The sequence below is a fragment of the Numida meleagris genome, chromosome 9 (genome assembly GCF_002078875.1).
Source record: "Numida meleagris isolate 19003 breed g44 Domestic line chromosome 9, NumMel1.0, whole genome shotgun sequence".
NCBI lineage: Eukaryota > Metazoa > Chordata > Aves > Galliformes > Numididae > Numida > Numida meleagris.
In genome coordinates this window covers 7,601,762-7,628,482 of record NC_034417.1, presented here as the reverse complement: position 1 = coordinate 7,628,482, position 26,721 = coordinate 7,601,762, and the positions used below count along the sequence as shown (strand labels likewise).

At 36.6% G+C, this 26,721-nt stretch overlaps 1 protein-coding gene and 1 long non-coding RNA gene across 4 annotated transcripts in view; one reads left to right on the top strand and one right to left on the bottom strand.

The window, feature by feature from the left end:
- UNC13C (unc-13 homolog C) overlaps positions 1 to 18,990 on the top strand; it is a 128,189-nt gene extending 109,199 nt beyond the window's left edge. For both annotated transcript variants that reach the window (XM_021407207.1, XM_021407206.1), the window contains 4 exons: positions 1,103 to 1,250; positions 13,038 to 13,130; positions 14,030 to 14,189; positions 17,538 to 18,990. In XM_021407207.1, coding sequence (XP_021262882.1) covers positions 1,103 to 1,250; positions 13,038 to 13,130; positions 14,030 to 14,189; positions 17,538 to 17,823 — 687 coding nt within the window. In that variant the 3' untranslated portion in view covers positions 17,824 to 18,990. The remainder of the gene's footprint in view (positions 1 to 1,102; positions 1,251 to 13,037; positions 13,131 to 14,029; positions 14,190 to 17,537) is intronic.
- Positions 1 to 26,721, bottom strand: part of LOC110403661 — a 126,624-nt gene that overhangs the window by 18,898 nt on the left and 81,005 nt on the right. For both annotated transcript variants that reach the window (XR_002441777.1, XR_002441776.1), the window contains exon 11: positions 4,032 to 4,096. This is a non-coding gene — a long non-coding RNA (uncharacterized LOC110403661). The remainder of the gene's footprint in view (positions 1 to 4,031; positions 4,097 to 26,721) is intronic.

The following is a 26,721-nucleotide window of genomic DNA, read 5'->3' as shown; positions in this document are numbered from 1 at the left end:
ATAATTCTAGTTTCCATTTTTGTTGGTTTTTTTCCTTCAAGAACTGTGAATGTGTAGGAAATTTACGAAGTAAAAATACCATTCAATGTGACTTAAATTTGTCAAGTTTTGACTGAGACTGCAGCACTCACTACATGATAACATCCTTGATGTTATGTACTTGTGTTTGCATGTTTTGTTTGTCAGTGTGACTTTCAAGATCTCAACTTGTTTTGGCACCTATGAACCTTGAAATCACTCGATCTGTTACTCATGTTCCAGTCTAACTACTTTCAGGTTAACATCTGCAAAGATGAGTGTATTAGGTATCATTATCCAAACCTGTTAAATCATTTTTTTATATTTGATTGCACACAAAAGGATAGGGTTGTTTACATGCAAAGTTTACCACTTAAAGGCAGCAGCAAAAAATTTGAAGACCCAAACAGATTAAAGTTAGGTCCAGCCTAGTCCTGCTCAGCACAGAAAATTTGAGCAGATTTAGCCTGATGTCTTGAAAGTCTTCTTCACTTCATTTTGCTCCTACAGGTACCTTTCTCCTTGCAATAAGCAGCAACCCTCAACACAGGAACGTGGTCAAAAAGGATCAAACACGATAACCACCATGGAAACTTCCATGGAATTTCTAATTATTTCCCAAAGCAGAGACATAATTTCAGGCACAGACAGTTACAGTGCGATGATAAGCAATGTCAAACTCTAGAATCTTCTCTTTCAAAATTGTAACAAACTCCACCCTTCCTTCAAAAATAATATCTTCCTTACTTGTGCTGTAAACCATGCCTTGCTTTTAGAGATTTTTTTTGACAAAGAAATTAAATCAATTCCATTCTCTACAACCTAAAAGAACCTTGCACGTATGTATCTGTGTATATATATAGAGAGAGAGAGAGAGATTCACTTCTAAGATATAAATAGTTGAGATCATGAGGATCAAAATTAAAATTTAATATAATTCTTTCTTAAATATTCACCTTTAGAAAGGACAATAGCAGAGATGATAGTAGGTATCTGCAACAATCACAAATCTAAGTGGCTCTACCAATGTTATTTTTAAAAGCAAGTTGGAATTTTACTTTTTTTTTTTTTAAACACTTTTTAGCAATACTTCCATGCTGGAGGAAGTGGCCTGAAAAAGAACTTCCTGGAAAAGAGCCCAGACCTACAGTCGCTGAGATACGCTCTTAGTCTTTACACGCAAACTACTGATGCCTTGATAAAGAAATTCATAGACACTCAGAAGTCTCAAAGTAAGTGACCTGTAAGAGAGATGCAAATCTATCAAACTTTAAATGTTTTAAATGACTGGTTGCTAATCACAGTCTCCAAACACTAGTATTTTAATGTTTAGTGTCACAAATCTGCCCATGTGATGTTATCCCCATCAACTGATCAAGCCTCAACTGATTTCAATCAGTGGAGCACCTGAGATCAGTACATTTACCAGAGACTGTCACTTTACATGAACAGATCCCATAGCTGTACATGACCACTGAATATCGAGGTTATTTACAGAAGCACTGCACACACAAGCATGGTTGCAAAGGACACAGCAGAGTGAATGTTAGAATTGCAGAAACAGAACAAATTCAAAGAGTATTTTGGTAGCTTTAGACACTTGCAGAGCTGATTGATTGCTATTAATTACTTACCTTGGGTAATTGCAAAAAAGTATGACATATCCCTTAAGGTTTCCTTTTTGAATTAAGAACAAGGGACTGTAAGTAATGTGGCCTTATTGTAGTACAGTGATTTTGCATTACAGAACCCTCACTTCTCCTTCAAGCAGGTCATCTGTGGCTTCAAAAGGAATAGGTTTCAGGAGGCTAGTAGTACAGCATTACGCTCCCTGTCTAATTGTGCGTGTGTGCATTTCAGAATATAGACTTAAAACCACCCTGTTGAGAACATCACCTCATTTTCTATGCCTGCTTAGCAAAGTTCAAAATTCTGACACCTTCCCAAAAGCCAAAACAGACACCATTCTTTCATGTTCTATCAAATGCATTCTGAGATCTGAACGTCACCCACACAGAAGCTCCTGTTTTCTGCTCTGGAAATTTGGTGTAGTGCACCCTAAAAATTGAAACAATAAGTCTGCTTCTTATTTAACATACACACACCATTAATTAATGATGTATTTCAGAAGAGGACTTAAATTTCAATAGAGGGCAAGTGTTCATGGTTATTTTTTAAGGCAAAGATGCTTGCTTTCCTCAAAAAGAAGCTATTATTTACCTTTTTTCCTATTGATGTAGGTTAGTGTTTTCATACTTTTACAGCACATAAAGGAACTGGTTTTATATAGATAACATGCATTATATTCCAAACTAAACCATTTCTTCATTTTAGGAACTGTAAACTTAAGCAATTTTTGAATGCAATGGACACTTTTTAAAACAGCCTGTCTGCTATTTAGTAACTTAGACAAATAATGTGCTTTGATTATTTAGATGTAAGTACCCTGCTCCTGCTCGCAAGAATTGTAGAAGTTTTAATTGGACAGTTAAGCTGAAAATCAATTGCTTTCACCTCTGACATACATTATGTTAGTCACATTATTAAAAAGCATGAAACACTTGCTTTGCAGCTGGCCTCAAAGACTAATTACAAAGAATGAGTTCCTGGACAACTTCCATATTAGACTGAGCCTCTCTGTTAATAATTCATACAAAGTTATACAGCCATTTTCTTAGTTCAAATATAAGGAATAGAGTTTTCCCCCTTTCAGAAGTGATTAACAATATGGATTTAGGCTGAAAGTTATTAATTACTAGTACATTCTGCTTTTTCTCTTGTTCATTTTCATTGTAACATAAAAAAAGAAAATCATCTAGGTTGAAGCCATAAGCAGATGTCCTTTATTATCTCTGAATGGCAAAACTGAATTTTCTGATTTGCATTGTGGTTTCAGTCTCGGGTCTGTGTTCATTTCTATAAATGTCTATATTTGCACACCAGTATTATTAGAGGCGTAGCCACTGGGAATGAAAGTTAAAGTGACTCCAAGCTTTTCATCTTCCCTTAACATCCCATTTAGAAGAACTAAAAAACGTATCTGTTATAACTTCCAGTCTCACAACTGTAGCTACATCATGACCATGCAGTTAAAACGAGCCTTTGTGCAAATCAGAAACAGAAGTTGTATGTTACATTAAAATGCTAGAGATAGAAGTACAGCTGGTTCATCAAAATTTTGATGCAGAAGTTCCATCGTGACAGTGCAAAAGTGGATATGCAGTTTTCCTGTAATGACTTCACACATATCTGAGGTCAAAGAAATATTCTACCATCTATTCATTTGCATACTATCAGTTTACATTTTTATATATTAACATATTGCAAGATATGATGCAAGGGATATGTTTTAACTAGATTTTAGCTTCATTGATGCAATTATGCAGTAGCATTCTCAGTACAGCCAGTGATTCTTTCCTAAAGCATTTCTTGCTGTAGGATCCTCCTATACACCACCCAGGATTTGATGGCTGGAGAACAATTGATGAGAAGAGCTCTACTGTCACATCACTATATAAAAGTCAACTATTTTTCTAGTCCCTGCTGAACCAGTCTTTAGGAGCTCCAACACCATTCCCAACACATTTAGTGCAGCCTTCTCTCTTCCTTTACAGCTCTGTAAGACCTCTACAAGGAAACACACTCACTGGTCATCTACCAACTACAAAACAAAAATACATAGGTAGCTCCAGAAATAATAATAGGGCAGTATCCGCTAGTATTACTATGACAACTCATTCCAGGGTAACATCTGTTGCAATGAAAATAACACCTCTGCCTCCCATAATTACATTAGAAAGGCACAACTGTCATTTGAGAATAGCTGTTTGAGAAGTTTCCTCTTAAAAAAAAATCCATGAATGCTTTTATGTGTGATTTCAATGTGCTAATGAATCACTTTCAAAATAACATGCAACCAATCAATAATTTATGTGCACTGATCACATGTTGTGCCCCCTCACTATTCACCATAAACTGTCACTGAACTATAAATGAGTAAAAGTCAGGCTTACCTTTAACCACAGGTGAAGATATTTGTAATTTTTTTCTCCATTTGCCATGATGATGCAGCATGATTCTAAGGGAAAAAAAATGCATTCAATCAGTCTGAGAAGAATTTCATTTTTCCCCCTACAAAGAGGAAGACCTATGTAAAATTCCTATGCTGTTGTATCTGATACTATCTACCTTCATGTGTATGAAGGGTTAAATTCAGTAGGAACATTCAAATACACCAACTAATGAACATGTTTTGCACCAATTCTGAACAAGGATGATTGTTTGATTCCAACTCTTTGTGTCTACACATTCCTAAAGAGCTTCCTGGAAACAAAGAAATGTCTATGGGCAATACTAATAAAAGCATTCCTAGTTTTCAGAAAAACCACCCAGGTATATTTATTTGTAGCTTTTCACGTGTTTTCAATCCACCAAGTACTTGAAAGCTAAGTTCCTTCCTTACAGCTGTCTTCAAATATGCCACAAGACTATATTATTGTTAATACGTGCTTTCAAAGCAAACTATCAAAATAAGTGAGAGAAATAAATTGACTCCCATAATCTTAATCTGATGGATTTTCCTTTTCTAAGCACTTCTACGGACTCAAGACTACACATAAAACAAAGGGACAATGCTGAGCACAAAGAGGCAGTAACTTCTTGAATAACAAGAGGAGAGAGGGGTTTCTCTTCTCTAACTGCATCTATGCTGCTATCCCACATCTGCCACATGCTGTCGGATTGTTTGGAAATTAAATACTGCTGAGATTCTGATTATAACATTGGTATTAATAAGATAATAAGGAGGGAGATAATTACCTATGTTTGCCCCATAGTATAAAAAAATTTTTAAAGGAATTATATTTCCAGAAAAAGGAACAAAACCTGCCTGCATTTAAACTAAACTACTTCAATCCCAATCCACAAATGTACAACTAGTAGAGCACTATTCTCTTCTGCAAATAAATTTTTGCCTCGTAGGAACACTTTTACAGTTTTACATACAACAAATTAGAAACTACTAAAGAAAGAAAGAAATTTAGTTACACTTCTCCGAAACTCAGGTGCAATATTAACCAGGAAGCACTCAGCCAACTGCAGCACCAAGCACCCTGTTGTAAGCACATTCCCCTGCTACTAGTGTTTGTTTGTTAGTACTGCCTAAAGCCATTTCCTGGAGCAGGTAGCTTTCAGAGTCTCTGTGAAAAGGATGTCAACACAGAGCTAGAGGACTTTGAAAACCTGACAGCAGTTCAGTGAAGAAATGTGCATTTCAAGGCCTGAGTGACTACTATCTTATGCACCATATGGTCATTGCTACCTTCACTATGAGCACATAAACACAGCCAGATCTTTAGTGTCAGTACGAAAAGAAACCCTGAGGTTCAGATCTCTGGTTCTGCTTCTCTTGGACTTCAACCTCCTGGAAATTGTCACCTCCGGATTGGGCACCTTAATGTAAACTTTTTTCCCTCCCCTTCTGATTCTTATAAACTCAGTTGCAGGATAACATTTCTTCATAAATTCAGACTACAGCTTGGATTTTTTTTTTTTGTCACCTTTTGCCACCAAACATCATAATCAAATGTGCACATTAAACTTGTGCCAAGCCTTAATCAGTTCTAGAACTGCAGTACACTGCCTAGCCTGAACTGCAAAACCCTGCTCAAATGCAAGACTTGGGAGCTCAGTGCTGTGTGGCTAAAACACACCATAGCTGGCTAATAGCTAAATGAGGGTCAGCAAACCCAAAGGTTTCTACAAAAGACTATGTATTGTACTTGATGTATTTATGGAAGATGATAACCAACTTCAACTTTAGACACAAAAAAGGCCAAATTACAGTTCAGGTAGAACAAGCTAGTTTTAACTAAACTTGAGCTAAACTCAAGCATGTTTTCACAATATTGACAAAACCATAAAATCCGAAAGACAAATTTTTACTACATTTCTGTAATTCATACAGAAAGGAACAGACTGAAAACACTGAAGTAGAACTATATCCATAGCTACTAGATTACTGGATGCTCCATGGTATATTTGACTTTCAAAGTTCAGAACAGTCTACGTGATGCTTCTTCTTAAAATTAGTTCCTAAAGAAAAAAAAATTGTCACCTTGGCAGGAAATCTTTCATTGAATTAATTCACAACTTCACGTTAAGACTACTGAATGTAAAGAACAGCAAGATTAAAAGCAAGTTTACTATTGTTTACTTTGGCAACTGAAGCCTTAAACCTGTATTAATTTTGTGAACTATAGTCTGTGTCATGAATGTTTACACCTGGTTAGCATCATATCTAATAATACTTGGATGAATCCAGTTCTAGTAAACTACATAAAGAGACCTCACCTCAAATATTCTGGTGTCCTGAATTTGCTCCCATTTATTACCAGTAATTTCTCCAAAGTAAATGCCAATATTGCATCTAAAATGGTTACATATCAGAAATACCATTACAATTTTTATGTATATACAGCAGGTTAACTTTATGAGCCTGAATAGAGAATGCTAATGTTATTGTAAAGGTTTCTGACATGCAAACCATGAAAGACCGCAATATGTTTTTTAGCTTGTCTTTAAAGAGTTTGTATTGCTTAAGGAGAAAATCAATACTTGTTTAGCAACACAGAGCTCATACTACATTCCCCACTTGAGTGTTTAAATGCCTGCAGAAAAAGGTATTCTTTCACATCCGTTGATTTGTATTGGATTTCTTTGTTCTCGTGTTAAACAACTGAAAGCTGAAAGAGGAAGAAGCATCCAAAAATGAAAAATGATTATACATAGAAAGGAGAATATTTACCTAACTAGAATGAACAACTCTAACTCCTCTTGCAAAGCCACCAACACTGGGAAAGAAATTACATGCTCAAAAATAAATATAAATTATTTCCAAATAACAAGCCACTGTATTCCTCTGCAGAACCTCCCTATTATCTTTAAATATATGGAATCAAGTTCAAATATTAATTTAACAGTTAAATAGACAACATCAAACTTAATACACATGGAGATAACTTAGGCAAACAGACTTCATCACAATCTACAGGAAAAAAATAACTTCACAGTTCTTATATGTGGAAAAAGAGAAGTTTGCCTCTGTTCTTTTGCATTTCAAAACTGCTGCATTACTAAGTACCATATTTTGAAAGCTGTTCTGGTATTCCATTATGAACTTAAGTCCAGCACAGCATTTTCAGTTCTGCCATAACCTATAGTTCAGACAGAAATTAATCCCTGCTTCATTCATTGTAGTTTCAAATTGAGGCCTCAATCACGTACTAAACAACTTTTTTTTTCCTAAAAGAAAAGTGCTTGAAAAGAGAAGCTGAATCAAGATCAAAAGATCCAACTAGCTATTGCTTACTAAAGGGAGTTAATATCATAAACTGCTTTGCTGCAACATCTGTTACAAATGCTTATTATAGTTGGAGAGCTGCAAAATTTCAGACTAATATCATAAGGAATAGATAGTAACTGACAACAGTAAAAATAAGCAGAATAATGAAGCTTGTAGAATTACAGTTAACAGAAGTGCTCTAGCGTATGTGTATAGCAAAATAAATGCATTCAGAAAAGAGAAAGAAAATTAATATTTTAAAAATTCAAATAATTGAGCTGCTGGTGAAGTGCAACTTCTTTTACAAAACCTTCACCTGAGAGCCTTCTGTGACAGAAAAACTCCTCGGGTGTTTTTTAAATGAAATAATAGTGCACCTTTCTAAATACATAATTTATTCATCACAGTTTTTTTTAAAAAAAAAACTTCAAAAAAATGAAAAAATACTGGTATTCAAAATTTTGCTAATAATATGTTGCAAAGTCATCAGTTACATGTCATCAGTTTAAAAAAGAATGTTTTAATGTGATCAGTGGACTGCTGAATACATATAAAGACCTCAACTTGAGAGACTATGCTTGTCTCTGCGCGGCAGTGGTTAAAAAGTATGTATACATCTGGACAGACCCCAGATGTTGCTAAGTGGACTTCCCAGATTAAAGCAGGCTCATCCTTGGTTTCTCACTGCTCAAAGTCACAAGGGGATAGACAAAACAGAAGGACATAACGGGTTATGCAATTGCCAGCCCCCCACAACATGCATTCAGGACAGTCTATACTAGCTAGAGATGAAGCAGCTTCAGCTGCTGATTCCACCCTAGCACTCAAATGAGTACCTTATGCTTAAACCTATAATAGCATGCTTTTATATTATTTTCTCAGAATTTTTCATATAACACTGTGTGACATCACAAAGTATCAAACAGGTAAGAATGTATTTTGATAGCATGGCTTCATACAGTTGGGAAATGTACAAACGCCACAGAATCTTCTGTCAACCTTAATACCTTCACACAAAATAATCCTTAGGATAAATTATTTATGTCTTCTAATCAAATACAGACCTTCTAAATCCTTTCAATCCTTTCGTGGAAGCCTGGTTAAAGAATGGTTGCTGAAAGTCAGCCATCGCGTAATTAAGAATTCTCCCCATAAAAGAGCAATTAGCAATAGTTTGTAAAACAACTTCAATTCAACCAAAGCATGTTTTGCAGTTAGCATGGTTATCATTACCAATTTATGTGTAAAAAATGATGAAAATGCAGCCCTGAACAGGGCTATAACAGTAAAATGTGTATGTCCTTAAGTTACCTGAAAAGCCTCTCCCAGATCGTGCAACAACAGCTAAAAGCTTTCTGCCCCTCCTGCAACCATCAGCCCAGAAGCTACTTAGACCTCATCAAGTAGCTCTTGCTGCTTGCAGCCAAGTCCTATGTGTTGTTTAATAGTCACAGACAGCACTGCTTCTCCATCTCATGCATTCAGTAGCAGAGATGGAATCTTTCTCCTCTTTCATTTGTGCACTGAGGGCACGAGTAAAAGGGGCAATAAACATTCTCTCACCAGCCCTGTGCTCTCTTGCATTAGGAGTAAGCCATCTTCTTCCATGGTAACTTTGCAGATCAAAAAACCCACTGACATTCACTGACACTCACTGAACATTAATGGAGACCAACCAGTGGCTGGAGCACAGCCAGGCGGTGGGTAGTGCGTTTCAGCAGGAGTGACAGTGGATCACTTCCCCAGTGCAGATTTTTACTAGCACAGCATGCAGGCTTTTATTCTTCACTGGCAAAAACACATAGCTGAAAGTGGTGACTGTTGAAAAAGAGTGTTTTGTAGCTGAGAATTTGCTCTATCAGTGTTATTGTGCTCTTTGTACCTGTTGTAGTTTCCATGGAAATAAACAGGAGGCATTACTTTCAAAGAGACCTATATATATGTAGTTCATTGGCATTGTTAATCAGAATATGCCAAATGCATGTCTAAATTAAAATGCTGGTTTCACAGCTTATGTAATTTTTGTAGCATTGCGCTCTGTGGAAGCCTGAAAATAAGTCCAACCTTTCCCTTACGTCTTATACAGAAAATAAGGTGAAAACCTTGGTACGGTATTTCATTAAATAGTGAGATTTATGCTGAACAGGGCCGTTAGGCAAATGGGGTAAGCTAGGGTTACCACAGAGTAATGTTGCCAGTTCAGCTGTTTTTATTGCCTGACTCTCAGTGCTTAGTGAGCTTTTCTGTCTCAGGTACTAAAAACACATCATGCATGATAATTAGCTTGTAGCTAGTTGTTTTTCTTTTGAACTAGACTTCTCATCCTCAGGGAGATAAAGAATGTCTTGAAAACCAGAGTAAAATAAATAAATACATGTGAACTGTCATAAATTTAAGATCCTTTCATATACCTATGAAGACTATTTCAGAGCCTACATTATTATCTTCGACTATTTTGAAGCCACCGCATTACAAATTCACCACTTTCAACAACTTGCGTGCCTAGATGGGAAGAGGAAAAAGTCAAGAAGCCACAAAACTCCAGGAAGTCTTTAAAAGAGCATCTAGCTCCAGAACTACAAAAATATAAAGCCCACAGACAGAAGGAGGAAGCGTACAGACATACAGAGAAGGACTTATCAAATAAAGTAAGAGGGAAGACTGAAAAATGTCAGTAAGAAAGGATCACCTTTCATTTGGGATGCAAGATTAGGAAATCAGAGAGCCAGGAAGTTGAAGTAGAACAGCAAGCTACAGTCTGAATAATTCAAAGTTGAGTATAGATCCATGTCAACTGGATGAAGAGAAATAACCATTACCAGCATGGTAATACAAAATGAGGCAACTGTGAAATTTCTTATGAACAGAAGAAAAGCTTTGTGTCAAATCCCATCTTACTTTCAGCACAAAATAAGGTCATGAGTGTTTAGTAAATGAGTTTCTGCTTTAGTTTCAGAAAATATAAATGGCTCGCTCTTCTCCATACGTTTTGTCAGATTTTTCATACCAGAGTCCACAAGTTCACATTTTTCCAAAGGTACCTGCTAAGGACTAGATGATAGAATTCGTTGTCCATTGAGGAGCAACCATCTTCCTGGAGGAAGTGTACTTTTCTCCATTACAGTCTTTTGCTGCAATGAACTGACTGCAGTCTAGATGTACATAGGTGATCATTTTATAACCAACCATTCATTTAAATTAGGAAGCAAATGAAATCTAAACCACAGTTTAGAGATGTAACAGTAGCAGACAAGCAATCATAATGATTTCCAACATAAAACAGAATTATTTGTACATTTGTTAAGTCTCTAATGAGAGAAAGTACAGTACCAAAGGAAGAAAAGTGAAATCATCCTCTGTGGCGCAGGGCTGGGTATTTTTTATTTTTAAATCGATCTTTTAAATGTGGTAGGAGGAAAGGGCATTCCTATAGCGCAAGCAGAATCAGTTGCTGCTGCAACAAGGGCGGGTAGCAAGGAAGAAAGAAAAACAACAGAGACAGATCTGAGACTTTAAAATGAAGTTCCATAGTTCCTGAATGGCAACAAATGCTGATATAAGCAAATACTGAATGTCCTGGAAATGTACCTTTAGCTTGTTCAGCAGGTCAGTGAGAGAGAGCAAGCAAATGCAAGATTTGGATACGCTGGTAAACTAAAGGAAACAAAGCTCATATTCTAGATTCCATCAGAAGCTGCCTCTACTAGCTGAGACGTTCTGCTGCAGGAATTTTATAGGGTCATTTAATGTCAGCTATTTTCAGTATAAAACTGTATGACATTTCACACAGATTTCTTTATAACCACATCAAACAGTACTACACACGTAAGACTAATCCCACTGTATACTTGCAGTACTGCTTAGAGTACTGCTGTGAACTACAGACTGCTAACAAAAGGAAAGGATCAGTTAGGTGATGTTTGCAAGGAAATACTTTGCTTCTAAAGCTTTTCTTTTTAACTGTGCAAAGTCTTATATCTTAAAGTCATAGATTTGATATTAGTAGCACCTAATGAGCCATTACTAACACTGTGCTCTCCGTTATTAACACCACCCACAGGTTGCTACACAGCCTACCTAATGAAAATGCTAATCATTTTCTTCCAAAGCATTCCTGATTTCTGCACATAGGGTTTTGTTTTTTAAGCTAGAAGCTAAATCAATTAATTGACACTCACTGTTATTTTCAGTGATCCATAGGATCAGCCTGGCTCACCTTCCACCGCAGTTAGGGTAAATTACTGTTAAATTCTGAATGGGAGAGAGATTGGAAACTTGTGTTATCCCCTCCTTGTATGTTCAATTAATCCTGCTCATTCAGTGTTCCTACGTTTAGTGGATGTTGCAACCTCATGGTTGTCTTCCACAGAGTTTGGCAGTAACAGCTTTTTTAATCAGAAGGAAAAAAAAAAAGATTACATCACACGTAAAAAGATCCACCACCCAAATGGGAATTGTTAACATTGATATTGGTACAGTGTGTAGCAAACCAAAACATGAAACTTCACAACATGCAATAGCAGGACAGATTAACATTCTAAAAGCTCTAGTCTGTACTCTGGCTGATTTCCTTTACAGCATCAGAAAGAGAAGAGTATGACAAAATATACATAGGAGTTCTGGAGTATTAGCAGCTATAGTCTGCCTTCTGAATTTTAGGTGTAAAAAAAATGCATTTTCTTCATTTAATTCAAGTTAAGAATAATATATATACATATATATATATATTAGGGAAGACACTGGCAGTTTTCACACAACTCTGCAAGTTGGGCTGATTGTAGCTCCATCAGAAGCATCGCATTGTGTATAATGAAAATGAGGTCTTTTAGAAGTCTTGTCTTTTTAATAGAAAAATTTTAGAAAGCACTTCACACTCCAAATCTTTTTTTAAAGAATAAAATTTCAAGAAGCAGAAACTTCTATCAGTTCTATACTACTCAAAGATACAAGTTCCAAAGATACTGTGCTTGCAAGAAAAAAAAATCATCATTTCAGAATTACCTTATCTGGTTGATACTGGAATCATTTAGCAGTAAAATTTGTTCAGGTACCCTGCAATTCAGTTGTAGCAGCTATAACCAGATTAAGACGCTAGAGATTGTGCATTTTTGCTAAAACACTGAGATTCAAAAAGTTAATTCCTGACTATTTTGAGCAAATCTTACTTGAAAGCAGGAAAGCATGGCACTGTTTGAGGATTCTGAACAAGTTAATTGAGCACTGAACTTCTATATCTTGATGTGTCAGGATGAAACCTTGTTCTCTGAAGCAGTAACACTTGGGCTTAGAGTATTTAATTGACCTTGCAATGTTCAACCACCATAGAGAATGTAATTACAGATTACACTAGAAGAATTCATCAATGGCAATGCAGAAATAGATGTCCAAACGTTTGCAGTAAGATTCATGAAAGAAGGTACTTACGAAACCACAAACTTTTACATATCAGGATGCACACACGCCTAATGGCAACCAGAGCGGGTGGTTTCTAATGAATGTTGTTTCTTGTTTTGACTGCTATAGGCACCTCTGTAGCAAAATCACTTCCCAATAACTGATTCCCATCTGAATGTGAAATACATGTCAGAAATTCCTCACAAATATTTATCTTTCACTTCCTGTTTCTCTTGATATGCTGAGAAGCTAAGTATGCTAACCTACTAATTATTCTTTTCAGGCCAAACCACTAATAATTCAGTGGGTGAGATATCTGTACAGGTGGATGTTTCTACACATCCTGGAACCGGTGAGCATAAAGTTACTGTAAAAGGTAAGTTTCAAATAGCTAGTTTTAGAAGGAAAGCAACAAAGTCTAAAATTCCCAGGCATTAAATCCTAACTAAAACATACTGATAGCAAAATAATAAATGATAAGTATTACAGTACTTGTAAAGCTATGAGTATGCTTCAAGTGATTAGGTTCGTACTTCTTCCTTGCTCAACATCAGCACAAGTTAAGCACTATTGTCTATGCCTCCCAGTATAGACAAGATCTGTTATACAAAGTTACATGGTTATAACTTCTAACGTGCCAAATTACATATCTGAATTACTTGTAGATGATTTAGTTTTCCAAAAGCTCTAGTAGAGGTGGGTGGTAAATTTACTGCATCAAGACTTAAAATGTTTCCTTTTTAACGAATACAGTTTCTTTGTTCCACACAATATGAACACCAATTCAAACCCAGCATCAGTTCATTTTTGATTTACACCAAATGTAGCAGACAAAACAGCTCTTGATGTATTCATAAAATGCTCATTTGTATTAGCTGCTGCTATAACTGGAAATAGAGGTTTTACTGGGCAGAGAACAGGCAAAGCTTCTCCTAGGCTTACTAGGCGAAGTCACAGTATATCCTGAGTTGGAAGGGATCCACAAGGACCATCAACTCCAGGCCTCGCACAGAACCACCCAAAATTCAAACCCTACATCTGAGAGTGCTGTCCTAATGCTCCTTGAACGCCATCAGCTCTGTACCCTGGGATGCTTGTTCTATGCCTGACCGCTCTCTTCATGAAGAACCTTCTCCTAATACCAACATGACCCTCCCCGATGCAGCTCCATGCAGAACGAAAGCTCTCAGGTCACCTTTCGCTAGGTACACAGTCATACTGGATAATTAATTGAAGTCCTTCTAATGGTATTTTACTTTTTTTTTTTTCCTCTAGTTGTAGCAATTAATAATCTAAACTGGCAAACAACAGCTATGTTCCGGCCATTTGTGGAAGTCTGCGTATTAGGTCCTAACCTAAGTGACAAGAAAAGAAAACATGGAACCAAGACAAAGAGCAACACCTGGTCACCAAAATATAATGAGACTTTCCAATTGTAAGGGTTGTTTTTTTTTTTGTCTGTTAATTCCATATTTCATGCAAATTTTGTCAGAATTTCTTGCAATTTAACACAAAACAATACTCTAAGGGTAAGGCTGTATAACACAGTCCATAATACGTGAGAATCACTTCAAAACTATTTATTTATAACTCTGTTCTATATGAAGATGAATGACAACCACTAAGCTTTCCATCTTCTAAAAGCTGCCTAAAATGTGCAATTCATTTCCACATGTAGTAATAAGTATTTATGTACCTAGGAAACAATTTGCCCAAGTAGTTATCTGGACTGACGTATTAACTCTTACTGCTAGGCCATTATAACCACTGACATACCTAAATATTTAGAGCGTTGCGTATGTGTTTGTGAATGGTATTATCTTTCTGTCCAAAACTTTAAATACCTGAAGTTTTAATATTTGGTATATCTCACAGCGCATCTCTTTAACCTGTCCACTCATCCTCTCATTTTGTAACTGAAACTGATTCGTTTTCCAAGCACTCAGTTCCCACACACCTAGTGGGGGGACAGAACTCACTCTCTTGTGTATGACCACGAAGCTGTTTTTAAGATTGGTTGCCAGTAATTGTCACTGCTTTATCTGTGATGACAAGTGATCTATAAGGATACTGAGCAGCAAGGAGGCTGAGACCGCTTTTATATGAACATATAGGACAAGCTGAAGAAGAAAGCCCTGGGAAAAATGTAAGCAAAGCAGGCTCTGCGTCCAAACTCTCAAGTCAAAAAATTTTCACAACCTCTTTGTAACTGTTTCCCACACAGCCTGGGAACCTCAGCTCCTTAGAGCTGCCTGGAAAGGACGAAGGGCATCACGTGCAATCATATTTATGCCTCCCACATAATTTTTTTTTCCAGAAAAAATATATTAAATGTACTGAGGTTACATTGCAAATGGAAGTAGCAACCTATGAAATGTACAGGGAGAAAAAGTCTCCTTTACTTGTTTGCGGCAATTAAAATCACACAAAATTTTATATGTTGAGTTTAATATACAACTGCATGGATAGAAGCGATTAAAAATTAAAAATAAAGTAGATTAAATGGGAATAGTTACAAAAAACTAAATTAAGGTACAGTAAATTATGTGGTAAATTATCATTATGTACAGCCTTCTTCCATTCTTATGAATACTGCTGTCTCCTAAAAGCTAAATTCACATTCACCCTTATTATGTATTCATTTTTGTTGAGATTACCCAGAAGTATAAAAATGATGTAATTTATGAAGAGAAAACAAGTGAGTGACCCAAGCTTATACTTCTTATTTACAGCAGCATGACTCTTTCTTTCCTCACAACTTCCACAAATTGTGTACTTTTCATCGTAGGAAGAAAAGAATGTATTCAAATGTCTTTTATGTCCAGTAACACCAACTGCTTAACACTTTTAAAGAAAATGGAAGTATCAAATAAATACCAAACTGTTTTATTATTTCATTTATGAATCAGTCACCAACAGTGGCAGGGCCTTCACTAAGTTCATAAGGCAGTCAAATGCTCTAATATTGCACATCTCTATTGTTATCACTCATAACAAATTAGAAGAGTAATGATTAAAGAAATGAACTTCAGTCCATCAACATCAAAAACAATTCATGAAATATGTTTTCTAGAAGAACCGGGTGTTGTTTCAGAGCTGTACCTTCTTTCTGAAGCTTGATTACGGCAGCGTTGCTTTATAGATATGCACAGACCTCTCCTATGATTACAGCTTAAATATTTCTTTTCACATCGATCACGAACTGAAATCCCATTTGAATGACTGCATCGCATGAGGGTTAACATTGTCTATCAAATACCTTTATGTTTACATTAAATCAAATGAAATTGTAAATCTGCTTTCTGAGAGCTACCCCGTCCTGTTTATGATCATGTGATCCAGAACAAAGATTAAAGGACCTGTAGGACTAAAATAAAATATTTGGTAATTTTTAGGAAACGATCCCCCTTCTTATCTATGGCACTGAGCATAACTGCTCCTTCTCTCCGTAAGGGATTGCGGTGACCTGCAAAATGAGTACCAACTTCAGGCAGGATGAAGACATAAGCAGACCACGATAGTATTCCCACTGCAGCAGTTGCATAACTGGGAACATTTCCCCCAGTTTGCTTTGGCTTTTCAGTAGGTACAATTCTAATTAAATATAACTAGCCTCTAAGCTCATGGGGATATCTGCTGTCTCACATGTGCTATACATAGCTTTTAGGCCAGCTTCTAATACAGCATAGAGGATCCCCAATAGTCTTGGAAGGGAATAAATTTTACTCTTAAACACGAGCTTGCAGAGCTTCTTGTTTGGTTGCTTTTAAAAAAAAAAAAAAGTTTAATGAATGATTTTAAAACATCTCGAATCTATTGGATGAAAGATGCTAAAAATGTTCTTGCTGTCATTTCAAAATTAGTGTCATTTAAAATTTCTTTTTTTCCTATCTAGAAAATACAACGCTAGCAGCAAGTAAAAACGAAGTATGAGACCGGTAAATAGAACAGTTGTGATAAGACGGCAGTTTTTAAATCAACTGACACCACAGGAAATGCTTCCTATTAATTGCTCAGTGCAACATCTCTGCTACATTAGAGGGCATATTGACAGCCACTAAATACAGAACTTAGAGCAAACAGTGGTGTACATCCTCAAGCTAATTTGGGCCTGGTAGAACAAAAAGAAACAGAAGTTCAGCTCAGATATGTTTTGTGAGCACAAAACTCACTTAGAGGAGACTGTTAAAAGATCCAGGTGCCTACTGACAGCAGCGGGGGGACACCAAGGACAGAGAAGCAGCAAATACTGGTGTAGGATTTTACATGGCAGGCACAGAAGTTACACTTTGAAAATACTTGATAGCAAAGAAACTTCTTTTCCCTGGCTGCACAATTCAGAACTACTAAGATGGGAAAAAAATGAGCAAAATCTTTAAGTAAGAGAATTCATTCCTACCTATGAAGAAGGTAACACGTAAACAGAAGCTATCTATGATTTAAGGATGCCCGTGCAAGTATTTTTGTAGCTGACTACAAATATGGAAATAATTGCACATTTTAGGTACTTTCCTGGGAAAGGTAAAAGCAGTGAAGGAACTGGTAAATGCCTCCCGTTTCTGTTCAGCTCCGTGGGAAGAGGGGCTGCACGATCAGTAGCACGTGAAATATTAATGTGCAGAAGGTTTAAAACTAAATGATAATCTATTATTAAAAAACTGAATCACAAAAAAATAAGCTGCCACTATCATTTTCATTGTGATAAGATTTCTAAAGCGTGCTCATCCCTTAGAGAAAGGAAACTAAACTTCTTGTTCCAACTTTGTATTTTTAATTCTTGCAGCATTTTGAGTAATGAAGACAAACCAGGAGCCTATGAACTTCATCTCTCAGTGAAAGATTACTGCTTTGCTAGAGAAGATCGCATTATAGGAATGACAGTTATTCAGCTGCAGAACATAGCAGAGAAAGGTAGCTGCGCATCTTGGTATCCCTTGCTGAGGAACATCTTTGTAGATGAGACTGGGTTGACAATTCTTAGGATACTTTCTCAGAGGACCAATGATGAAGTTGCTAAAGAATTTGTAAGACTTAAATCAGAAACAAGATCTGCTGAAGAAACAGCCTAAATTACTCAAGTAATGCAAGACTATCACTGTAATAACATAGATTCAATGCTGTTGTCTGAATAGTGCATGCATGTGCAAATTTGTGGGAATGTTTAACTATGTTTTCAGTGTTTGCCAGTACTTATGTACTATATTTGCAAGGTATGTCAAGAAGCTGTATATCTTTTCTACATATTTTCGTCTTTGTTAAAGTAATTGTTCCAATGAAGTGCCAAAACTAACATTAAGAGTAAATGATATATCTTTTAAAATGTTGATTTTGCCTCATCTCAATCCCTTTATTTTTTAACATTTATAAATAAATAGCTTTTTTGAATTGATTGATAGTCTGCCTCTCTTAAACCACTGTGTTGCATATTCGAACTTAATTTATGTCCTATTATTTAAATAAAGAAATAGCTAATTTTCTTCAAACCATCATTTTATGCTAGCCTCATTTTAGGTATCTTACTGATAACTTTTTCTATCATTACTACAGATGCAGTTACTTATAGAAGTGTTTGTAATTTTATAATTACCAGTATAAAGTAATGATTTTTGCATAAAAATGAAAAAGGATGGAAATATTTTATGCTAATCTTTTTCCAACCTTTCATAAATATCACTGTGAAGAAATGCTGTTTAAGCAAGTTCTCAAGAAGCTGTGCTTATTAGAGTTTGTTACTGACGTTTGATATCTTGAAATAACTTTGTTCTTCAAAACTGCCAAGGTAATATCATATTTCTATTAAAGGGGTATCTGTAGAAAAAGACTGTCATACAGTACAGTACATGTGCATTCAAAAATCATTTTTAAATGATAAGGTACTGCAGAAGGGTTAATAGTTAGGAATACATAAAGCTGGTTTGTGGTTTGTTTCTAGAAATTGATTCTGAAAAGTAACCACGCAGTTAGCATTTTCACTGTTATAGCGTTGCTTTACATACTTAGCTGTAACGTCAGTTAAGTGTTTTATTTCTTTGTTTTGGAGAGTTTTAGTTTTGGCTTTGGTTTGGGGTTTTATGTGGGATTTTTTTTGTGTGTGTTTTTTTGTTTTGTTTTGTTTTTTTAATTAAGAGAAGTTCATCAGTTTGTACTTATGCAACATTACTATGTATTGCACTAAACAAACTGTGTCTTGTAAATATATTTAGTGATAAATTGTAAAATAAAGTATGAAGAAACCACTTCTAGTTATATTACTCGATACTATTTATATTTCTATAAATACCGGTGAAGCCAGTATATGGGTTACAATACAGCGTATCAAAGTATGATGTCTAGTGCCTAGCATTTGGCTCTTTTCTAAGCATAAGATGTATGTCAGCACCACAGAAATTTATAATCAATGAGGTACACATTTTGTTCATGTACATAATATTCTGTAATCATGCAATACACAGCATTCTGCAATACACTAAGCATATAATGTTTCACAATAATGCACATGTGACATTTTGTTAGTTACAAGTTTCTAACACAAGTTGGAGTTTTCAGCTCATGGTAAAAAGAAATATTAGGAATGAAGGATATAGAGCTAGTATACACTTGATTCCATTCATCTAAAATGCAGTATGCAACGTCACAAAGGTAAAACAAAGATACTTGCCAGGATATCCTTTCATGAGGTATTTGCATGAGACTTTAAGAACATCCTTGAACCTTACATCCTCCTGAAAATCAAAAATTAGGTTCTCTGAAATATATTTACACATTTAGAAAAGACAGGTTAAGCTTATCAGTGCTGATCATTATGTATGGCAGAATTTGTATGACAGATTTTGATGGGTATATTTTTTTCCTCATCACTTCAAAAAGGCATTTCTCTATGTGAAGAGTAATGATAATTTACATTCTGAAAAGTAGTCCATAATTTTAGGCATTAAATGATGCCTAAAACATTTAAGAATGGTACCTCAATAATACCTACTAAGTATAGGTTTAATGTAATTACAAATACTTGCAAAACTCTCAAAGATTTAAAACAAATTCAAGAACCTAATATTTCAGGTGTGTTTAGTGTGTTACTTCAAAGCAATATCCATATGTAGGCTCCAGTAACGTCAAAGTTAACGAGGATCTTGAGTCTGCATAATACCTCCTCCAGAGCAATGGCCATTTGCATGTGCAAGTCACGCTGCTGCTTAGCTGCATCTCCGTACAGTACAGACCAAAGCATCTACAGTGGACAACACTTAAAACACACAATCTATTGACATTTAACAAGATTTAGTGCAAGAAAACATCAGCAGACTTGGTCTCAAACAAAAAAAAAAAAGGGGGGGGGGGATTCTCAAGGGATGAGGTTATTCCTGCAGTATAAGAACATTATTGTGGTAACTAGCTAATTTTCAGCATCCCTTCCAATCTAAATCATCCTATGATCATGGAGCAGATCCTCCTGGAAGATACGTTAATGCACATGCAAGATGTGGAGGTGATCTGAGACAGCCACAGCTTCACCAAGGGCAGATCGTGCCTGATCAACCTGGTGGCTTTCCATAATGGAGCAAACAAAGTAAGGGCAACTGATGTCATCCACCTGGATTCGTGCAAGGCCTCTGACAAGGTCCCACACCATATCCTCATCTCTAATTGGAGAAATATGTATTTAAAGGCTGGATTATTCAGTGGATAAAGTGTTGGTTGGATGGTCACAATCAGAGAGTTGTGGCCAACAGCCCTACATCCAGGATGAGACTAGACATGTGTGGTGTCTTCCAGGGGCCCATCTTGGGATCACTACTCTTTCAACATCTTTATCAGTGACATAGACTGTGGGATTGAGTGTACCTTCAGCAAGTTTGCTGACGACGCCAAGCTAAGTGGTGCCGCTGACACAATAGAAGGAAGGGATGCCATCAGAGCAACTTGAACAGGCTTGAAAAGTAACTCCATATGAACAGAATGAGGGTCAACAAGGCCAAGTGCAAGGTGTTGCACTTGGGTCAAGGCAATCCCATGTATGAGTACAGACTAGGAAAAGAAATCCTTGTGAGTGGCCCTGCTGAGAAGTACTTCGGGGTCCTGGTGTACAAAAAGCTAGACATGATCCAGCAATGTGCAACTGTAGCCCTGAAGGTCAACTGCACCCTGGGTTGCATCAAAAGAGGACAGGCCAGCAGGGTGAGGGAGGTGATTGTCACCCTCTACTCTGCCCTTGTGAGGTCTCATCTGGAGCACTGCACCAAGGCTCAGGGCCCACAGTACAAGAATACAGAGCTGCTGGAGTGGGTCCAGAGGAGTGCCATAAGGCGGGCCCTCCAGAGGTCTGGAGCACCTCTCCTATGGAGAAAGGCAGAGGCAGTTGGGCTTGTTTAGCTTGGAGAAAAGAAGGCTCCAGGGAGGCCTCCTTCCAGCCTTCCAGTACATGAAGGGAGCTTATAAGAAGGGCAATATGACAAGGAACAGCTTTAGAACTAAAACAAGGGAGATTTGGTTAGAAGTTAGGAAGACATTTTTTACTCAGAGGGTGATGAGAGGCTGCCCAGAGAAGCTGTGGATGCCCCATCCCTGGAGGTGCTCAAGGTCAGGTTGGATGGGGCCCTGAGCAGCCCCACCAGGGGGTTGGAACTAGATGGGCTTTCAGCTCCCTTCCAACCTAAGCCATTCTAGTATTCTACAACTGTAGACAAAATGCAGAAGTTATTGCACAATAAATGTCTGGCTCCACTAATTAAAAACAGAAAGGCTAGGGAATATGGCTTCTGTTTTGTTTCTACATTGAGCACATTAAGCGCATTTCTGTTGTTCATTCTACTGTAAAACAGCACACATTTTGGTCTGCAATGTATTCAGCACCACTTAGCATTGAGAATCACCTACACAGGGATAGCAACAGAACTTGCCAAGAAAGTCAGTCACTGTCCACAGTGATAAAGTCTGTCTCAGCTGCACATACCAAAAGTAATCAGACAATCTGGCAAAACAAATTCTTATGATATACAGCTTTAAACATTAGGCACTAATACTGCACTATTTTTAACAGAGTATTATTTACTTCCTTCCTCGAGTCTTGTGAAAGATGAAAAATATTGTAACATATCACAGGATGGTTACAAATCAAAATGCAAGTAAACACAACGGTGCAGCACAACTAGGTAAATTCAAACATTCTAAAAAAGTACACTTATGTGGCAAAGTCTTCAGTGCTATTTTAAAAGAAGTTATATTCTCTTATATTCTCTTTTATTAAAAAACCATACCTTTTCTATTTCCTGAATTCTTATTTACAAGAACATTTTCTTTAATGAACTAACCTGAGTGAAGTGACAGCTATTTATTTCTGTTTCACTTCTCAGTGGCGACTGAACTGATGTAATCAAAATTCAGGTTGGAATTCCATTTGTGTTTGTTAATATAGAGATAATATATACACATTGGGAATTAAAGAGGAAGAAAGGGGAGAATGGTAAAGCTGGATCAAGAACAAGTTTTCTATTCTGTTTTTCTGTCCTATTCTGTTACTACGTGGAAACTATTTGACATGCACCTAGAAAAACAAATACATTTAGAGAAGCCTGAGCTACGACAAAACTTCAAATTAACCAGCATACTTGGACTGCATTATAACTCAGTTCAACGCAGCTTAAAAGAGACTTCTTTAAATTTAGTTTTACGAGATGGAAGTGTATTAGCCAAATATAAGGAGCCACATTAAATTTTCCTCAGTGTGCTTCACTGCTAACATCTGACCAAAAACATTAGTAGTGCTCGAATACATAACTATCCAATAAAGCAAGCTTTCTTAAACCTAAAGCAACAGATTTAAAATAATTTTATTTAGCAAGAAGCATAGGCTACAGCACCACCTTCAATCTTCACCTGCCATGAAATACTTCACAGGCCCTAAAACTCCACCTAGATAGATCCTGTTTGGCCTTTATCTAATGCCATTTTTAAACGGCACCCATGTTAAGATCACAGCATTTGAACTATAGCCTTTGGCCTTTCACGTGGGACTCTGTACCCAGGAAACTGTAAACACACCAAGGGAAACATCTAACAGATAGAACTTAACATGCATGGTTCTCCATATGCTGTATCTCTTTGGGAGAGTTATTAGCATCAGAATAAGAAGAACATACTTGTTGGATTATCAACAAGAGACTCAAAAATTCTCAGCAGTGAACTATGAAACTATTTTTCACATTATTTCCTCCCTACTGGTTGTTATCTAGGCTTTGATTGTGCTCTTTACTCTGTTTAGATGCACTGGCAATTAAAGATTTTAATTTCCTTTCAGGTCTTGTATGTTCCATCACTGAAGATTCCCCTAGGACTTATTTTACTAGATCGTAAATGATTGTGAAAAATGTGTTTGCACCCCGGAAGAGCACAGAATCAGGAGATCCCTTATGAAAAATTCAGAAAGTATTTTTCATTCTGTAAACCTACATCTGGTCTGGCCTACAGGATGAAACCTGTCAGCAATTTAATCTTTTTTTTTATATATGGAATTTCAGTATCACACCATCATATCTTGGGATCTCATCTGGGATTGTACAACACAGATGATCTTATTTTGTTTTGGTGGCCCTGTGTGGAGCCAGGAGTTGGTCTCAGTGATCCCCATGGTCCCTTCCAACTCACAATATTCTACTGTTCTAAAACCACATTTCATATGCAGTTATCCTTTGTCTGAGGATTTCAGCCTAACTACAGAAATTAAGTAGGCCAGAAGTTGGGTATAGGCTCTAACTTTAAGTGGAGTTTCCACAACTCTATCTCAGAACCTAATGCATGCAACTAACTGACAGAGATGTTGAGAGAATAATGGGAAGTTATGCGAAAAGCAACAAGACTGATTTTTCTGAAAACTGACATTTACAAAGCAACCACCCTTCCATCAGCATCACAGAGCAAATCCCTATTACTTATTTAACCAATAAAGACACCCTCTACTCATGAGCTTATGCACTGGACCTGTCCTCAGTCTAGAGGCAAACGTGAGCTGCAAATTCCTCAGCAGTGCCCAGGGCACCCTTCTCAGCCATAGCCCGACCAACCACACAAGCTCATTAAGGTGCAGACAGGGAGAACAGCTCAGCAGAAACAAATGCCATCCCTCTGAGCTCTGCTAGCCCACACTGTTGCAAGCGCTCTCCAAAGTACAAACAAGGCATTATCTTCTAAATTGCTTTCACACTCTTGGCAAGCACTAAATGTCACTGGCAAAAGAGACTTGATTTGCATTCTAATTCACCCTATTGCATGGCGGTTTTTCTGAATTTTATTTTTTAAATACATGAAAAGGCCTAAACCACCCTAAGATCAGAATCTAGCCAAACATTTGACCACATGATACACTCACTACCTTCCTGGATAATGGCAGCAATCACAACTTTCCCTACAGAACTTCACTCCCAAAAGTAGTGAACTCCATTTGTCATTACACACAGTCAATTCATAATCAGCTTTTTTTATGAAATAGGGAAGTTAGCCTCTATTCAGGTAGGTAGTGAGCCCATCCATGGAGCCAGTCAGCCATACCAAGAAAGGCCAACATAAAAATCATGCTATAAAACCATTTCCTCATACATTGTGCCTATGCACACTGGTTGGATCTGATACATCTAACTGAATTAAATAATCTGTTCTGACAAGTCCTATTTGCATTCTCTCTGTAAAGCCAGAACCTTGCTTCTACAGGCTGCAAATTCACTGCATTCATTTGATTTCCCTTCCTGAGGAGCTGGGTGTCCTTTCACATCCATCACTGCCCCCAGTAACTAGGAGCAACAGAGAACAGATTTACTTTTGATTCTATTAAAAAAAAATATCAAACACCACTTCCCAAAATCATAAGCTGCTATCTGAATTTCTACATCATCTACTACACTCTCATTCTACTATCAAGCTTCTATACTTACACTTCCAGCAGCAAAACAATTTCAAAAGTTCTAACTGGAGTTGACTGTAACCTCTCTGGCAAACAGCACAGCTGATCAACAGCCAAACAAAAGATTCTGAGTACAGAAATTTGCTCTTTCATCACTTTGTTCAAGTTGAGCAATTTAGTTTGAGTGGCTGTAACCACCCCGGATCTGGTCTTCCAGTTTGCAGGCAAAAGGTTATTGCTTGAACGGGACTCTAAATTTCAGCAAAAACTAAGATGCTCAATCAGAATCATTCAGAGGAAAGATAACCTTTCAAGGCTGGACTTTTTTTTTTTTTTAAATAAAAGATGTTATTTTGTCAGAAGTTCTTGCGTTACTAGCAAAAATTTACACAGGAAAAGGGACAAAGGCACCAAATGCATATCTTAGAATACAAAATAAGTTAGGAGAGACCTCTGGAGAGCACCTGGTCTTACCCGTCCCTAATGCTGGGACAACAAAAACAGGCTATTACCACAGAGAACTGCAAAAGCAGATGTACCTTCAGGTTTCACAGCAAGACAAGTGTGGTTAAGAGCGTAGAATAAGACACGGCTAACAAATAGCTCAGTTGTAGCTGCAAAATAAAGCAAATAGGCCCTATGAATAATAGCTTCCATGCCACTGTGATTAACTCAAATTTGAGCGGGTCTCAAAATTAGCATCTTCATTTTTTAATATTGATAATTACACAATCTTTACAGGGTTTCAGCATAAAGATCTTTCATTACTAAAACACACTATAGTAAAATGAGAGCATTTATATATTTAATCATTACATTTAACACTAGGATATAATTATTATTTTGGTTTTAAACTCCCCAATAATTCACAGCTGCCCAAAGGCAGCTATAAACAGTACATCTATTATTTTACAGTGAAAAGAGATAACTTCTTTGTAGAGACATTTCATCCTTTCTGCATGCCCTCTGTCCTGTGAATGCTTATTTACATGGTATAGTCAGCCAGAAAGTTATTGCATCAAAAGAAAGAGACATTATTAAGTTCTTGCCTCCTGTTCAAATTGATATCATTACATATTGGGTGTGCATGACAGGAGAACAAGATCTTGGTATCTGAAATTACAGATTTCGGGAAATGACAATCTACCGTATCTAAAAAGAAGTCTTTTTCCTGAGCAAGAGAAATCCAACTTGAACTTCTGGAGTCAGCATCAGCAAGAAGTTCTGGACCACACAGTTTCCCAGCATTTACATAGCCACTAATTTTCCACACTAATATCAAAAGGGAAAAAAAAATATCCAACTCCAACAGATTACCAACAACATTAGTTGAGAAACTTAAAAATAAATAATAAAACAATTATTTTCATTGCTTCACCTCTCTAATCTATTTTACTGGCTTTCATTGATATTCTCATGCCAGTAACTGCAGAAATCAAGTCTGGAGGCAAATACTGAAGACAAAGGGATAATTTACTGTTACTGCATTAGTCCAAATTACAATATCCATTTCATACAAATCCCTTGAAAACTAAAGAGCTGAACAAATGTGGCAAATATTATTGTATTAATTTAAATTCAACTAACAAACATAATTAACATAAATGGATTCAGTATTATTTATAGACACATCTGGGCAAGTCTTGGAAAGTATTCTACAAATATCATTCAGCTGTTTAAACATGCTTTTTTCCAATGGTATTTTCATATAATCTGTGTTTGCCTTTTGGTATCATATTCACATTACAGAGTTGCACTACCAAAAATTCATGGAAATAAATTTTCAGGAAAAAAAATTCTAATTCACTTCAGAATTGATAATCAACTTCAGATTGTGACCAGTGAGCAGGATTGGAATATTACAAAAAAGTGTCACTAGAAGTACTAGTTGATACATAGAAACATTAGAACGTGTACCTGGAGAACATACGTGTGCACACAGAGTGTAAGTTAATTTTTAAGAGATTAATCTATATATTCCTACAAAATCTAATTTGAGGACAAACCTCAGTCAAGAAGATGAACAAAAGAATTGTCACGAAATGATTCTATAGCTCAAAGCTTATTTACACAAACT